We start from the raw sequence: 17,360 nt of genomic DNA, 5'->3' as shown, positions 1-17,360 counted from the left end.
AGTAAAATAGTGAAAATGAAAGTAATGATATAAACAGTAGTAGAAATTAAAAAAATAGTAGTGAAAACAAAGTATTTAGCTCATTAATAAATTTAGAAGCCCAAGCAAATAAATTGGAATAAATGAGGGACAAAATTGGGTGTCAACATATATCATATATTGTTACTATATATGTTATTGTACTGTACAATTGGTTGGCAGGTAGAATAATATATTCATATATTAAGTATATTGTAATATTATATACTATAATATACAAACTTAGATATACTAATTTCTACTATTATATCCACATATCTTTTGTTATCATCTTTTCAGTTAAATTTACCAATTTAAATATACCATCTACTTTTTTAGGTATATTCAATGTACTTTTGTTATACAATATACCATATCTTTTCGTGTACTTTTCTTAATATTAATTTTAAATATATTCAAATAATTTTTTTAGTCACAAAAAATAATTGCATCAGTCATTAAGGGTGTGTTCAGTATGGAGGAATATGTTTTCCAAGGATAATGTTTTCCTGGAAAATGTGTTCTTGGAAAATAAATGTATTTCTACTTATTTTCTCGTGTTAGGTTGGTAGTGGAAAATAAGTGAATTTCGTACTTATTTTCCCATGTTCGGTTGGTTGGTAGAAAATATTTTTCGAAAAATATCACCCATGCCCCACCAACCCTACCACCCCATACCACACCAACCCCCACTACCCACCCACCCCAAGCACCCACCCTCCACCCCCCAAAAAAATCCCACCCTCCACCCCCACCCAACCACCACCCTCCCACCACTTCATTTTGACCCACCCCACCCCTCACCACCGCTCTATCCAACCCTCCCACTCACCAACCCCTCCCAAATTTTCTATTCCATATATTTTATTTAACTTTTATAAAAAATGGAAAAAACAAAATTCCTATCCACCCCACCCGCACCCCCCAACTACAACCCACCCCCACCACCCACCCATACCAAATTAACCACGCAAACTTTTCATTTTTATAAAGTTTTTATAATGGTAAACTTAAATATGAAGTAGAAAATTCGGGAGGGGATAAGGGGTGGGTCGTTGGGTGGGTGTAGAAAACCCAAATACAAAAAAGTAACTTTTCAAAACTTTTTCTTTTAAAATAATTTTTTTTTGAAGGGGGTGCTGGGCTGGGGTGGTGGGGTGGATGACATAGAAAATCAAAATTAAAAAAAAACTTTCCAAAACTTTTTTTTTAAAAGAAGGGGGTGGTGGGGTGTTGGGGGGGGGGGGGTGGGGTAGTATAAAACCAAAATTGAAAAAAAAAATAAAAAAAAAAATAAAAAATATATATATATATATATTATTTTTTTGGGGGGAGGGGTGTCCACAGGAGGGCGAGGTGGATGGGTGGTGTAGAAAACCAAAAAAAAAAAAATTAAAAACTTAAAAAAAAAAAAAATGGGGTAGGGGGAGGGTGGTGGTGGGTGGGGAAGGGTGTGTGGGGTTTTGGGAGTTGTTAGGGTTTGGTGGTTGGGGGGTGGGTTGGGTGGTGCTAGGGTGGTTGGTGAAATGCCAATTGTTGACTTGTTTCCCCTATTTTGATTAAGGAAGTTATTTTCCCAATTTTTGAGGAACTTGTTTTTCAAAAAAATTGACCAAACGAACATGAGAAAATTGGAAATTCACACCGAACACACCACAAGTGGAAAAAAAAAACAATAAAGAGGAGGAAACGAAAGAAATAAATCTTTTTAAAATGGTAGATGGAATATGTGTAACACCCCGTATCTTAGAACTAAGTTTAGACTCATATCATTAGATTTTTAGTGGAAAAACTGAAGGTTTGAACGTTTTGCGAAAATGGTTGATAGGCCTATTTCGGACAGCCATAAATCCTTGATTAGTTGGGAATTTGGGAAAGTACCCTTAATGAAAGTTGTAGTATGTAGAAATACCTTTCTAACGATATAAGGACCAAGCCAATCAGAGATTGGAGCAAGGAGATATGATCGTCTCAATATGGCTAATAGTAAGACACTTAAAATTCTATAGAATCGGCTAAGTTTTCTATACGTCTGCCTTCCAGTCAAATTCCGTGCAAATCCATTGGGAATATGAGGAAACCTAAAACATGAAAGTTGTAGCTCTTTGAAATATCTTTCCAACGGTATATTGTGGATCCCAAACAGAGCTGTGTACAAGAAGTTATGTCCATTTTACCGAACACTGTGCAGAACCGACACACGTTGCTTTTTCAGGCGCGTACGATGGCCCCGCATCGTGGGCCGATCGTGCAAATCTGAGTATCGACCTGCAGAATATCGCGCGATGGCCCCGCATCGCGGACCCATCGCGTAACAGGTCGGGTTAGGGTCAAAAAGTCGGGATTTCGCGTTTTAAGTTATATTTAAACTTGGGGTTTATTTCCCTAACACCCCTAGTCACGAAAAATTTCCCTAAAGTCAAGAAGAACAAGTCCCAAGCCTCAAGAACCCTACAAGGTAAGTTTTATCATGATTCTAGGTTGAATTCAAGTCCCTAATCTCTTTATAACTTAAGCAAACCCTTCTAATCATTCCAAGTCAATTCTAATATATATATCCTTGTAATCTAAGCAAGAAATCATTGTTCATAAACTAGGGTTTTCAAGAAAACCCATCTCAAGGTTCAAGAATTCAAGATTTTGGAAATCTTCTTCAAAGCTCAAGTCTTTAATTCAAGTTTTGGAGCGACTAAGGTATGTAGAGTTACTATCTACGTGTGGGAACATCATTGTTCTTCCCCACGCCTCCTAATCCATAAAGTATGAAACTTTACAAAACTAGGGTTTCTATTCTATACTATGCTCATGATAACCCTAGGTCCATGTCCATGATTATATTATGTATGAATTGCTATGATTCTATCATTGTGTTCTTAATAACTCCATATGATTATTGAGAATCAGTCCGTAATCCATGAAAACCCATATCTCGTATTTCATGGGTTCTTGCATGCATGTTTTTAAATAAAAATGATTATTTCATGAATATCCTACATGTCTACAAGTTTTCATGCAACTATATTATATAATTACTTTCATGCTATGATACAAGATATATACATACTAAATACAAGTTATTTCATGAAACCATATTTACAAGTTATTTCATGAAACCATGTTTACAAGTTATTTCGTGAAATCATGATTACAAGACAAGTACAAGTTAATTCACGAAAATCATGGGCTTCTTAGCCAACTATATTATGTTCATGTTTTTGGGAGTTGCACGAATTACCGAGAAGGCTCAGATAGCCTGAAACTATGTAGCCACCATAGGACAAGGATCGCTCCGCCCAGTTAGGACGATACATTAATTTTACACTGAATGGATCCATCAGGCACGTTACCACCTTATACCCTGGCAAGGTATGAGGGCTCTGCTGGTCCGGCGAGGTACCAGACTCCACGTACCCACGTGGTGATATCACATGTCGGTTTATGAAATGCTCTCCCTACTTATCATGTCAGTTTATATATATATATATATATGTACTCATGCTCATGTCCAGGTTTTCAGTTTCAGTCCTTATCATGTTATTCCATGTCCCATGTTATTTCTTTCAGTTGTTTTACATACCAGTACATTCAATGTGCTGACGTCCCCTTTTATTGCCCGAGGGCCTGCATTTCACAATGCAGGTACTGATATACAGGACGACACATCTGCTCAGTAGGACAGCATTCGTATCAGCTTATTGGTGAGCCCCATCTCATTCGGGGTTTAGTCAACTTTTGTTTTATGATTAGTTATGCATCTAAGGTATGCTGGGGGCCTTGTCCCAGTAAGTATGTTTTCCAGTCAGACTCATGATAGAGGTTTCATAGACTAGACAAGTTAGTTATGTTATGTCACACATTCGGAGTCGTATAGCCATTTTGGCTCATTCATGTTATTTCCGCACTCATGTTTAAACAAGTATTTTTATTAAGTATTATGACTTACTACGTTTTATAAAGGCTCATCATGCATTCACGTTATATTTCGCTCATGTTATGCCTCATGATGATTCAGCAAGCCATGTGGTTCGCTCGGTCACATGCAATAAGGCACCGAGTGCCGTGTTTCGCCCAGACCACGGTTTGGGGCGTGACAATATGGGATTTGAAATTGATTATGTTTTGTTTATTTGGAAAATTACATTATCTCTCATGCCCTTTTCATAGATTTTTTTTTTAGGGTGGTGTGGGGGGCGTGGGGTGGGGGGATGATTTTAAAAGAAAGAGAAAATAAAAAATAGATATGCATTAATGGTAGTAACTCCTAAAATTAAGTATTATTGATATTTTAGGAATGTAAAAAGTTGTATATTTGTAATTAAAAAGTTAAAATTTTGAATAAATTGTATTTATGTAATTTTTTTTAAAGTAGTTGTAATCTTTTTAATTACCATTTGAAAAAGTTGTATTTGTGTGGCTTTTCCTTTCTTTAAGGACGCGGCATAACTTGTGAATATGATGATGCGTAACTTATGCCCCTCTAATCATAAGTTCGATTTTGAAGAGCAAAAAATAAAGACCAAAGCATTTGACGGGGGAAAATTAAAGACCCGCACAAAAAGGGACAAAAGTGCAAATGATCCCTTCCTGTTGTTATGGTAAAAATTTCATGGAGCGACCAGTTTCCACCCTAACATTAAGTTATATTTATTTTTTTCAAATTATTTAACTATTAGTTAGTGGTGACAAACTTTTGATAAAACACTACCCGGACTTCCTCCGCTTCTTGTTCTCGTTGAGAACCTGACTATCACTATACCAAAAGTTCTCAAAAAAAAAAAAAAAAACTGATAGAACCAATAATGAAATTTCTTTTCCTTTCTTGAGCTTCAAATTTCCGCCCATATTATAAACATGGTTGGTTGTAGTTTTAATTTGTAGTTGTTTGAGATTTCAGCAAAGCGTTGATGATCTTGTCATTGTTTGCAAAGTTTAATTGAGTTATTGGTGAGGGGACCATGTATGGTGTGTTTACGCATTTATTTATGTTAATTAATTTAAACGGAAAATTTCAAAGACTTCTCCTCACATTTTGCTTCGTTACATAGACCTCCCCTTATGTGTGCAATATTGTGGCTATCTCCCCTATTTTAACTGTTATGTTGCAACTATTTTATTCTATTTATTACTAATGAAAAAATTATATATCTAGACTGATTTGCCCCCCTAAGATCAGTGGCGGAGCCACGATTTCCGCCGAGGGAGTTCAAAATATAAAAAAATAAACATACAAAGAAGCCTAAGGGGGTTCAACATCTACTATATATACATAAAAAATAATTTTAACCTTGTAAAAACAGTATTTTTTTCCGCCGAGGGGGTTCGGATGAACACCCTCGGCATAGTGTGGCTCCGCCACTGCCTAAGATCCTGCTCTTTTTGATTAATTATTATTTTATTAATAAGTTTGTATTGAGTATATACTACAGTGTGAGAGAGTAAAAGAAGAGAGGCCTTCGTTGTGACTGAAAAGTTAGTCACTCTTATCCTTCTTTGTAATTGTAATCGAAGGAAAAGAGAAGATGGTTTTCTTAGATAAATTGTTTAATATTAAAGAGAAGATGGTCTTCTTTTTCTTGCTGTTAGACTTATTTGATTATTATACAAAATTTCTGTTAGGGTAAAACCTAAGCAAATAATTTCTTTCTTTTTTTAAAAAAGATAGGTCTTCATTTAATATTCCTAAGAAAGAAACTTTTAAAGAAGATATTAATGAAATAATAATTAATCAAAAGAGAATGATCTTAGGGAGGGCAAATTAGTCCAGATATATTATATTTTCATTAGTAATAAATAGAATAAAATAGTTGTAATATAAAAGTTAAAATAGGGGAAGTAGCCGTAATATTGCAATCGTGAGGGGAAGTCAATAAAACGAAGGAAAACGTGAGGGGAGGTTTATGAAATTTTCCCTTAAGTTAATCGTTACAATGATTCACTTTACTTGTGGAATTTAGAGCTCTTAAGGGAAATATAAGTGAAAAAGTGATAAGTTGGTATTTTACCAACTTATTTCTTCTTTAATCCTAGATTGTTGCTATGTTTTGATTGAGAAAATAGTACATTTAATGTCATTTACTTCCATTTTATAGGTTTATATGATTGAGAAGAGCGTCGGAAGAAACCAAGTGAAAATACAGTAAAAAAGAGGCCAAACTGTCCAGTGCAAAAACGGGACAGTTTTGCAAATCTGAAAACTTGGGGCTTATTTTGTTATTTTTGGACTTGGAAAAAGTTGGGAACTACAAAAGCAAGACATGGGGCAAACATTTTTCATCTTTGGCCATATTTACAAGCTTAGAGAGCTAGGGCTTTTGCATCCACACTTGGGGATTGAAGATTTGAAGATCTTGATAAGAAATTTCTTAATCGTTTACTCATTTCTTCAATTTCTTGCTTTGTATTGTATATTTAAGTGTGTAGAATTTTATTCCATCACTTTAATCTTATTTATGAAAATATTCATTTGCAAAGTTGGATGAAATCTCTTGTTATGCTTACGTATTGAATGATTTTTATTTCTATTGAAGTGAGTCTTTCTTGTTTTAATTAATCTTGTTCTTTAATGTTTCTTAAGGGATTAGCTAACCCTAAGACTCGCCCATTTACTTCGATTTGAGCTCGAGAGAGGAAGATTGAGGTTGGAAAAGATTAATTAACAAGAATTTGGGGCTTTAAAACCCATCTTCATGATCTCAAAGTGTAGGCTTGTAGATTTAGCCTTCTTAAGACGAGCATTTTTTTTTTTTTTTGAGAAACTGACATAAATAGCCGCACATCAAAATAATAGATAACAAATGTATATTTTTAATATATTAATGCATAATATACATAATATATATTTTCTTTTTACATAATGATGTACCATAATTTTTTGTATATTTGACTAGTGAATGTAATTCTTTTTAGACGACCAGTCAAATATGTAACTTATCCTTTTTTTGTGGGTTATCCCTTTTTGAGACAATTATTTACTAAATGAACCCTTTATTATTTCTCTTGGATTTTATAGATCTTTTAGACTACGCTATAAAGATCCACTGTAGTTATTATTATTTTTAATTGACATGAAAAGAACTAAAGCGACAGTTAAAATGGAACAGGAGGAGTATAACGTTAGACGACAATCTAATATTTTACCAATTCCAAAAATTAAATTTGCGGAGCTTTTAAAAATGAAGACAAAAAGCTAAAAAAGAAACATTTATGTAAATTCACATGAATGCCCTTAGTTTGGGTGGTCTTTAATTTTTGCCCAACAAATTAGTGGTCTTTAATTTTTGCCCAACAAATTAGTGGTCTTTAATTTTTGCCCTTTGCTTAATATTATGAGATTTGGGGTTCGAACACCGGCTTAGTGAAAAAAATAAAATCGCAAGGCAGAGTTTTGTAGCAAAAGTTAGGCCTCAGGCAGAATTTTGAATGCAAAACTCTACCTGCAGGCAGAGTTTTGCAAGTCAAAGTTAGGCCTCAGATATAGTTTTGCAAGCCAAAGTTAGGCCTCAGGCATAGTTTTGCAAGTCATAACCTCTGCCTTGCGATTTTTTTATTTTTTTTTTGAGTGGCGGTTTGAACTCGGAATCCATGAGTTTTTAGACAAAGGCTAAAAACTAAAGATTTCAAATTCGAGGGACAAAAATTAAAGACCAGACCAGTGCTTTTGAAGGCTAATCTGCACACAAAAAAACGTGTAAATAGGCGTGAGAAAAGTGGGCTGAAAGGTCCACAGTGGTAAGAGCCCAAATCCGGGTCCACAATAAACTTCTCATTTTTCTTTTCTTTTTTCAAAAAAAAAAAAAACATTAGACTTTTCAAACACAAGAATTTGGTCAAGTACTCAAGTTTATGAACATGGACAGTAACACAGTTAAGATTCAGAAAACACATAGGCCCTACATTTAAGGAAATTAATACCGCGAACCGCTGGGAACTGACTTCCAAAAAAGTAGTTGCACATATACTACTTCCTCGTTATATTCCCCACATTTTTACCTCTTGCCCTCAAACAAGAAAAACAGACAACATCTCCTTTTATTTTACCTTATTGTTTTCTTGTTTACAAAATCTTCCAACTCATCAATAAAATACACCATTACACTCAAAAACCATTTTTTTCCTACACATGCATTCATCTGGGCATCTTTCTTGATCCCTACATTTTCTTGTTAACCGAACAAAAGACTGAAAATTGCAACATTTTTCATTTGGGTTTCTATCCCTTAGTTTTCATACATTGAACCTAGACATGATTTGAGATTGTCACTTAATTGGATTCTTGATCTGAAGGGTCCTTTTGATTTTTCAAGTGTACTTTTCTGATTTTGGAATTCTTTTTTTGATGCCCAGAATTAAAGTACGAGGACCATCGATCGTGCGAACAAAAAGCTAGGTTGTTACTTAATCTCAATGTCTCTCTCTATGCCTGTCCTTTTCATGATATCCTCTAGAAGTACCTTTCATTGTTTATTAATGTTATTAATCAGCACCTTAATTTTAAGCCTTTCTTTAGTTTCTTGTTTGTTTAATTAGTTTAGTAGGTATATTTGGCTCTGCATGGACTATGATAGGTACTAATGTGCCATTCCATTATCAGTGGCATAAAGAAATGCCGTACAAAGTGAGGTTAGAATCTGGCTTTAGTCCCTTGACAAGTGAAAAGAAAATGTTTAGTGAAAATCTTGAGTTTTATTAATTTCATTTCACTAATTTTGTTTAGGATTATATTTTTACCAGTTCCCAATTTCTAGTTATGAGTGAACAGCGAGAAAAAAAATAGGTGGAGTAACATAGTAGTCAGTGACATTGATGGAACCATTATACTAAGATTTGTCCTTTTTCTCTTTTCTAACAGATAAACTGGGGAAAGTTAAAATGTAGCAGTACTAGTAAACCTTCCACTTCCTGTTCTTTTTATATTTCTCTTTTTTTCTTCTTCTTTGGGAAGTGGGTTGGGAACTGGATTTTAGTGATTATGATTTATTTTATCCTTGTTTTGGAATTTAACTTTTTTCCCTCATAAAGCAAAGAAGAAAGAGGGTCGGGATCAGCATGGAGAGTATAGATGAAAAAATGGGTGTAATTTAAGCTAAGAAATTCATCATGCAGTTAATAATTTGCAATGTAATTGCAGAAATAGCTTGTCACCAACAGAACTATTTTGTACTTTGTTCTTTCTTTATGTGTATTCCTGCTTATATATTAGTTTATGCAAAAATTCAGCTAACTTGAAAATGATAAGGTGTAAAAGGACCTTTCTAAACTGTCCACATCAAGTGGATTTTCCTTTTTATGCTTCTTTTTCTAATATAAATAGAGAAACATCACAAGCTAGGAAGTTTTGTATCCTTCAGTTTGAAAAATTATGCACTAAACTCTCGCTATGCACGGGATTCAGAGAAGGACTGGACCACACTGTGTCTATGTATTGCTAAATACTTATCGAAAAGATAATATAGCTTGAAATTTTAGCTGTTATGTTTTCACTTTTTGCTGTTCTTTGTAGAAATAAATAAAATAATGGCAGTCATTAAAATTTCCAAATTTTCATTGTAAATGAATCAATGGTTGTGGACATCCATTTTCAGTTAGATAAAGTATAAAATAGTTTCCTTTTAGCTTCCAACACCTGTATATAAGTGTCAAGCAAGAACTCTCCATATACTCTAAATTCAAGAAGGTTTCGAAGTTATTTTAAAGTAATATAGATCTCCTTTAGTTTCTGCTTGTGTGTCATTTGAAATGGTATGTAGTGTATTGTCATCGATCCTTTTTTATGGCCTTGATTGTTTTTTCCAGCATCTTTCTCTTATTAGTTTCTCAGTTTTAGTTTAGTGTTGAATACCAGCCTTTATGAGGCGTCAAATGCATTTTGTTGATTTGGCTCAATGACAAGCTTCTCTTGGGACTTAGTATTTCTCTTACTGTGTATTAAAAATTATATTACCTCTGCCTTACAGGTGAATTAGCCCATTCTAATCTCAGATGGGTCGATCTAGCGTTGAGGCAATAGAAACAAAAGAAATGGACTACCGAAGTTTATCATCCTCAGAACACGAACAAGCACCATATATGCACAAGGTTGGAGTCCCACCGAAACAGAACCTATTCGATGAATTTAAGACTACTATAAAGGAAACATTGTTTTCAGATGATCCTCTACGTCCCTTTAAGGATCAACCAAGGTCTCGGAAGTTTGTGCTTGGTTTGCAGGCTGTATTTCCCATATTAGACTGGGGTAAAAGCTATAATGTTTCCAAGTTCAGAGGCGATCTTATTGCTGGTCTGACTATTGCAAGTCTCTGCATTCCTCAGGTATAGAGCATTTACATATTACTTGTGTAAATCAAACAAAGAAGTTTGGACTTTTATGTTTGATGAGTTTGACTATATTGCAACTGGTGTAACAGGACATTGGATATTCAAAGCTAGCAAACTTAGCTCCTCAGTATGGACTCTGTAAGTGTCCTGTTTCTTATTTAGTACATTTAGTATAGTATTAAAAAGCCCTTTTTCATACTTGGTATTCTTAAATTTGCCAGACTCGAGTTTTGTTCCGCCTTTGGTTTATGCCTTCATGGGTAGCTCGAGAGATATAGCCATAGGACCTGTTGCTGTTGTATCACTCTTACTAGGGTCTCTGCTCAGCAATGAAATCGATCCAACTACAAATCCAATCGAATATCGGAGGCTTGCATTTACAGCTACTTTTTTTGCTGGCATTACCCAAGCAACTCTTGGAATCCTAAGGTACATAAGAATTGCCAATATTAATAGCCTATAGTTGATGCAATGCTTTCTTTTTCCTTTCTTACTTGCCAACAGACGACTAGCTTATATTGCTTTGCTTCCTTTTCAGATTGGGATTCTTAATCGACTTCCTATCACATGCTGCTGTTGTTGGTTTCATGGGTGGTGCGGCCATTACAATTGCCCTCCAGCAACTTAAAGGTTTTCTGGGCATCAAGAAGTTTACTAAGGAAACTGATATCATTTCGGTTATGAAATCAGTATGGCGTTCAGCCCACCATGGAGTAAGTTTTTTTGTCCATAGAGGCATCCTCCTAAGAGGCTTTATCTGCATAAACGATAATAATGGCACCCTTTTTTGTTTGGTTCAAAATATTTGCAGTGGAACTGGCCGACAATTCTCATTGGAGCAACGTTTTTAACTTTCCTTCTGTTCGCAAAGTACAGCGTAAGACTTCTAACTTTTGTCTATAACTGAACCTATACTTTGTAGCTTTTCGTTGATTCTTATATTATTTTTGAAAATCAGGGAAAGAAGAACAAAAAGCTCTTTTGGATACCTGCAGTTGCTCCTCTGATATCTGTCATTCTTTCCACCTTCTTTGTCTACATAACACATGCTGAAAAACATGGAGTCGAGATTGTAAGTGCTTATATTTGTTGCTTCTTGACGTCGTTTAAATTTTACCATGATAAGTTTCTGGTATCATTTATAGTAACTTGAAATAACTAATGAAATAACTTTCATGCATTTCTGTAATGACCTTATCAGGTGAGACACATTGAGAAAGGAATTAATCCTCCTTCTGTCAGTGAAATATATTTCACCGGTGATTATCTCTTAAAAGGGCTTAGGATTGGTATTGTAGCTGGCATGATAGCATTGACGGTAAGAAAATTGATTAGTCAAACGTTGAAACAGGATATTTTAGGTTCTACTACTCAATTGATGTGCTTCTACCTTCTCATTCATAGGAAGCTGTTGCAATTGGAAGAACATTTGCTTCAATGAAGGACTATCAGTTGGATGGAAACAAAGAAATGGTGGCACTTGGAACAATGAACGTTGTTGGCTCAATGACATCGTGCTACGTGACAACAGGTACACAAAAACAAATAAAGTACTAATTAAACTTATAATATTTAACAATCACTTCAAATCAAATGTTGATTGATCTGTTAATGTGTTTCATCATTATCTTATGTTTTATAATTAATTTGCTCTTGCAGGATCCTTCTCTCGTTCAGCAGTAAATTACATGGCCGGCTGCCAAACTGCAGTTTCCAACATTGTTATGTCTTTTGTTGTGTTCCTGACGTTGTTGTTCATAACCCCTCTTTTTGAGTACACTCCGAATGCAATTCTTTCTGCCATTATTATCTCTGCTGTCATTGGATTAGTAGACTACGAAGCAACAATTTTGATTTGGAAGATCGACAAATTTGATTTTGTTGCTTGCATGGGAGCATTTTTTGGTGTGGTTTTCGCCTCTGTTGAGATTGGTCTTATAATTGCTGTAAGTATTTCTCTCAACAAGGCTTAACCATTTAATTAGGGGCAACCGCGATAGTTCAATGATTGAATCTCGTTGTCTTTATTATTAAATAGGTCTCCATATCATTTGCTAAGATTCTCCTCCAAGTCACAAGGCCACGAACAGCTATTCTTGGCAAGATCCCTAGGACAAATGTATATAGGAACATTCAACAATATCCCGAAGCAACACAAGTTCCCGGTGTACTAATTGTGAGAGTCGATTCTGCTATCTACTTTTCAAATTCTAACTACATGAGAGAGAGGTAAGACATTATTTCTTTTATCTTTAATCGGAGTTGATATGATGTTATTTCAGTTTTCAACTGATACCATGATAACATGAATTAATTCTGGCTTCATATTGGCCAAAGGGTCTCTAATTCATGAGAATGAACTTGTTTTCCAGGATATTAAGATGGCTAACGGATGAGGACGAGCAACTAGAATCCGTTGGCCTTCCTAAAATTCGGTTCTTGATTGTTGACATGTCACGTAAGTGGAGAAAATGATTACATTTTCCTTTACAATTTTCAAGCAATATGGTATACCACACTTATTTGGATTAGTGTTACTTATCTCATGTTTTTCCACTTACTTGTTGCAGCTGTGACTGACATTGACACTAGCGGCATCCATGCCTTAGAAGAGTTGCACAGAAGCCTACATAAGAGAGAAGTTCAGGTAAGTTTCATAAACCTGATAATCTAACTCGGAAAATAGTATGTGAACTAAAAATAAAATCGGACATGTGCCTGGAAATCTTACCCTTTTGTGTGTGCATGTGTATAAACAGCTAGTTCTCTCGAATCCTGGAAGAGTAGTGATTGACAAGCTGCATGCATCTAATTTTGTGAGTCAAATCGGTGAGGACAAGATCTTTCTCACTGTAGCAGATGCTGTGCTGACCTGTTCCTCAAAGTCCCCTGAAGAAGTAGTCTAATTGTAAATGTAATACAACCATGCAAACTCACCTATGCTTGGACATCCAGACATACCCGAGAGAAGTAGTCTAACATCGACTCGGAGAAAGAAAAATCAGCCAGACATAGCCGACAGAACGAACTTGCATATACTATTAATGTAGAGTGAATAAATTAAAAGAGGAACCTTGGGAAAGTGATGGCATTGGAATTTAGTAGCAGAAAATGATTCATAAGCTAGCCAATTGTGCTTATAATGCTGTTGTTGGGCTGTTAAAGTTGTTTGTATGTTAGCTTTGTTAGCTACCTTTTGGATTGTATAGTTCAAAACTCTCTTCTCAATGAGGGTTTGCTGAAATTAAGCAGTGTTGAACTTACCAGGAATGCATGTGATTCCAGTATACCATTCACCAAGGTTATAAAGAGGTATATGTGTGTGTGCGTGTATATCAATGAATCAATTAATTAACTGTGGCTCAATCCAAATTTAATTGGAGTTAGTTGTATGAATCCATTGTAAAGCTTACATTCTATTCAAGTGTATTTCATTCAAACACGAACAGATTTGTCTTTTAACGCAAATTAAGGTTTATCTAGTATTAGTAGTTCTCTACATCTATTAAAAAATAAAAGTTTAGGCACACAATAACCAGGTTAAAAGACTTTTTAATATTTAGCCATACTTGTTCATGTTTAAGTTCTCGTTGGGAAGGTGGATGAGTTGCAAGCTTGCAATATATCCTACGAGTGATGTGTTAACATTAATGACCTTATTATTACAAAAAACAAAAACAAAAAACAAAAAGAAAAACAAAAGTGACTTTGGTACATACTTTCCATGATTTTGATGATCATCAAGAAAAGCCAATTTTGGACAATCACAATAGTGGATCTGGAACTCGTTAGAAATATAGCCCGCCGCTGGCTAGATGTAAATTCGAAGTAATGGAAAAGTGTTAAAAGGGACAACTAATTAATGGGGAAAACTAGATCTCCAAATTCGATAAACTAAGTATTTTAATTATTACAAAATTGTTCTATTTGCAGGCATGTGGAGTGTTGACACCCAATTTTGTCCCTCCTTTATTTTAATTTACTCGGGCTTCTAAATTTACTGAAGAACTAAATACTTTATTTTCACTACTATTATTTTCACTACTCTTATTTTTTCAACATTACAAGCATTACTTTATCATAAATTTTAAATAGTTCGTCATCGTTTCATTTTCGGGTTTGGACTCGTTAAATTAACTACAAGACAACACTTTGTAAAATCCTTATTTTTCTACATACTAATTATTAATTGTCTCCGCATAGTATATATTGTACTAATTATTAAATTAGAAGCCCAAAAATAATTAAATAGAGGAGGAAGGACCAACAATTTTCAGCCAAATTAATGGCCCAAAATATAGATACAATATTATTTCCCTACCCAAATAAACAACCCACATTTTAATACTCAACCCACATTATCAGCCCATATTTAAATTAATAGGTCAGCCCAAACGGACCAGCCCATTCACTCGACCCGGTCCAACCCACCTTTCTTCTAAACCACAAAAACCTAATTCCCTTCCCCCTTCTTTTTCCTTTTCTTCTTTCCGCCTTCTCCTTTCTCTTTCCCTTTCTCCTTCTTTTCCCTCTCCTTCTTTCCGCCTCCCACTCTCCTCTCCCATCTCACTCCGCTCCCTTCCACTCGCCGCCTCACCCTACACTACGCTCCCCTACCCCACTCCTCTCTCTACCCTACACACGCTCCCCTACCCCACAGCCGACACACGCTCCTCTCCAACACCGCCGCCTACCCTACACCGCGACCCCACTCCACTCACCGTCGCTCCTCTTTCTCTTCCCTTTAAAAAACCCTAATCACAATTAAGAGGGGGGGGGGGGACTGGAGACCGAAAAAAAAAGGGAGGAACAAGAAAAAAATAGATCGAGAAAAGGGGTATTTTTGGGGAAAGCGTTTTCGGGGGAATTTTCAGTTTTTTTTTTTTTGGAATTGATTCAATAGTTTGAGACAACAGAATTACTCAACATTTTTAGACAGGTTTTGCTTAGCGTTCTTGAGGAGACGATTATTCAGCGTTTCCCAGAGCTTACCCTCACATTTCGTACACTTTTGATCAATCATCATCTGTTCTTGAACATTTATTCAACATAAATTTCTGGTCTGTTTCGATCTGAGGTTCGAATCGTTCGTCGTGTTCGGGTCTATTCATAACGAGAGAGTAGATTCGACGACATCGACACCCCGTTCACTGCACCAAAACAAGGTAAATTTTCATTTTGTTATTAATCCTGTTAGTTTGCTGTTTATTTAAATAGTTGTGGTAACTGGTTCGGTTAAAATGTGATTAATGTTAACTTTGTTCGTTTGCTGCTTTCATCGACATTTGTGATAGGTTGTTTAGTTGAAATATGACAAGTGTTGATGTTGTTGTTTGCTGCTTATTTGAATAGTTACCATGAGTTGTCTAGTTAAATGCGATGAAGTGCTAGTTTTGCTAGTTTGTTGTATGCACAGTTGTTGTTGTCTAGCCCCTCTATACACTCATGACGATTTCGGAATACCATTTCATAGCTCAATCGTTAACTGAATCTTAGCTGAATATTGTGTTTGAATCTGAAGGTATTCTGATGTCATAGTAGCGAATGTCGATATAAGTTTGGTCTCCTCTTTCATTTGCATCAGATAGGAATTCTATTTTTTTTTTTCTCCTTTTAGAAGTCATAATGAACTTGTAATACTAATCTTTGACATTCTAAATAGAGATGAAATTATATGTTCGTTAAATATTAGAAAATCCAGTTTCCACACTCGTTTGGATAAAAGTTGGGTATGTCTTGTTCTTCCTTAAGTATGTGACCCTGTTGAGTAGAATGCTGGCTCTGTTTAAAGAAAGTCACTCCTTAAGAGTATCTTGCTTAGCTGATATAACGAGCAGGATGATTAAAAAGAGAACAGAGGAATTCCAGTTATAAGAATATTACAGAAATTGTTTCACTAATGGTACACAATGTATATTGTTTGACGAGTCGGTTTGGGCACAACAGAAGAGATGTTTTGACGTTGTAACAAAGTTTATTCATAGTTTAACTGGTTGAATCCACGGATCTATTTTAAATTCATTGATCGTTCAACTAGTTAAGTCCCCTGTTTAACAAGGGGATATACTCAGGTATACGGTGCATATATGAGTTGTTAATCTGCCCTCTTCACTTGAAAATTAACTCGAAACATAGGTGAGGATGCTTCATTAATTAAATGTTGGCTTAATGATTTAAGGGACTACTATTCTGACCAAGGCTTATTAAAACACAACTCAAAAAAAAAAAATATATATATATAGTAAAGATTTCCAGTTCACTCCTCTTTCAATGTTTACAGAGAATGGCTGTTGTCCTTGGTCTACATGAATAACCGGTCGTTTTTGAAGTGTACTCTCAAATGATCCCACTTATAGTTTACTTTAGTTGTCTTATCAATGTGTTTAACTTACCAAAAGGATTAGCAATTGCCATCTCTTGCAATCTATTTTATCTAGAAACAATAATATGGTCAAGCTTCGCTCTGAAATGATTGCAGTTTGGCTCAATTAATCATCGTGTCTCGTTGACTGCTGATCCTTTACGACGTTGTTTCAAATCCATTTTAAGCTCAGATCTTTCTGTTAACTGAGAAAATGCTTGACGTTTCCTTTTCTCTTCTTTTTTTCCCTTTCTGAGAACTGGCTGAAATTTTAAAACATCAAATGTTACCTATTTTCCTTTCTCTGCGATTGTAAAATTCACTGGACATTTGTTTGAATTTCAAAATCCTTAAGGATACCAACTCCTATATTAAAACATGAATTTCTTATTAGGGTATTCCGTTTCTATTTTAAGTTGGAAACAGATAGTTGAAGTATCAAGTGTCTTCTTTCTTGTTTAGAAGAGTTCTTCGGACTCGTTATAGTGTAGGCTGATTCTGTTTGGTTTTGTACGCAACTGCATATACGATTTCTGGACTTTAAATACAGTAGCATGATTTTTCCTTTGTTCGTTTCTGTTTGATATGGTCTGCTGTTTGTTTACAGGAATTGAATGCATTCTTTGGAAAACATTAGTTACTAATTTCTCACATTTTTCCAGTATCG

At 35.2% G+C, this 17,360-nt stretch overlaps 1 protein-coding gene across 6 annotated transcripts; it reads left to right on the top strand.

Moving 5' to 3' along the window:
* Nucleotides 1-7,952: 7,952 nt before the first annotated feature.
* On the top strand, nucleotides 7,953-13,698 carry LOC132627466 (sulfate transporter 1.3-like). Of its 6 annotated transcripts, XM_060342820.1 has the most exons (15): nucleotides 7,954-8,404; nucleotides 8,553-8,637; nucleotides 9,972-10,326; nucleotides 10,422-10,470; nucleotides 10,554-10,761; nucleotides 10,871-11,045; nucleotides 11,144-11,209; nucleotides 11,291-11,404; nucleotides 11,534-11,650; nucleotides 11,737-11,863; nucleotides 11,992-12,278; nucleotides 12,371-12,561; nucleotides 12,705-12,790; nucleotides 12,903-12,979; nucleotides 13,092-13,698. In XM_060342820.1, the coding sequence occupies exons 3-15, from the start codon at nucleotides 9,997-9,999 to the stop codon at nucleotides 13,236-13,238; spliced, it is 1,974 nt and encodes a 657-aa protein (XP_060198803.1). In that variant the 5' UTR covers nucleotides 7,954-8,404; nucleotides 8,553-8,637; nucleotides 9,972-9,996; the 3' UTR covers nucleotides 13,239-13,698. The 6 variants fall into 6 exon arrangements, with proteins under 6 accessions (XP_060198807.1, XP_060198803.1, XP_060198802.1 ...); XM_060342824.1 differs by lacking the exon at nucleotides 8,553-8,637 and having other exon boundaries at nucleotides 7,953-8,404; nucleotides 9,997-10,326; XM_060342819.1 differs by lacking the exon at nucleotides 8,553-8,637.
* The last annotated feature ends 3,662 nt before the right edge of the window (nucleotides 13,699-17,360 follow it).

Source organism: Lycium barbarum, chromosome 2, assembly GCF_019175385.1.
Source record: "Lycium barbarum isolate Lr01 chromosome 2, ASM1917538v2, whole genome shotgun sequence".
In the NCBI taxonomy this organism is placed as follows: domain Eukaryota; kingdom Viridiplantae; phylum Streptophyta; class Magnoliopsida; order Solanales; family Solanaceae; genus Lycium; species Lycium barbarum.
Note: the sequence above shows the minus strand (reverse complement) of the source record. Positions and strands in the feature narration are given on the sequence as shown.

Bases quoted from the DNA above. Each gene is read 5' to 3' on its own strand.
- LOC132627466 (XM_060342824.1), top strand. From the start codon at position 9,997: ATGGGTCGATCTAGCGTTGAGGCAATAGAAACAAAAGAAATGGACTAC. The intron at 10,471-10,553 runs GTAAGTGTCCTG...TAAATTTGCCAG, and splicing joins AGCTCCTCAGTATGGACTCT to ACTCGAGTTTTGTTCCGCCT. The intron at 12,791-12,902 runs GTAAGTGGAGAA...TACTTGTTGCAG, and splicing joins CTTGATTGTTGACATGTCAC to CTGTGACTGACATTGACACT.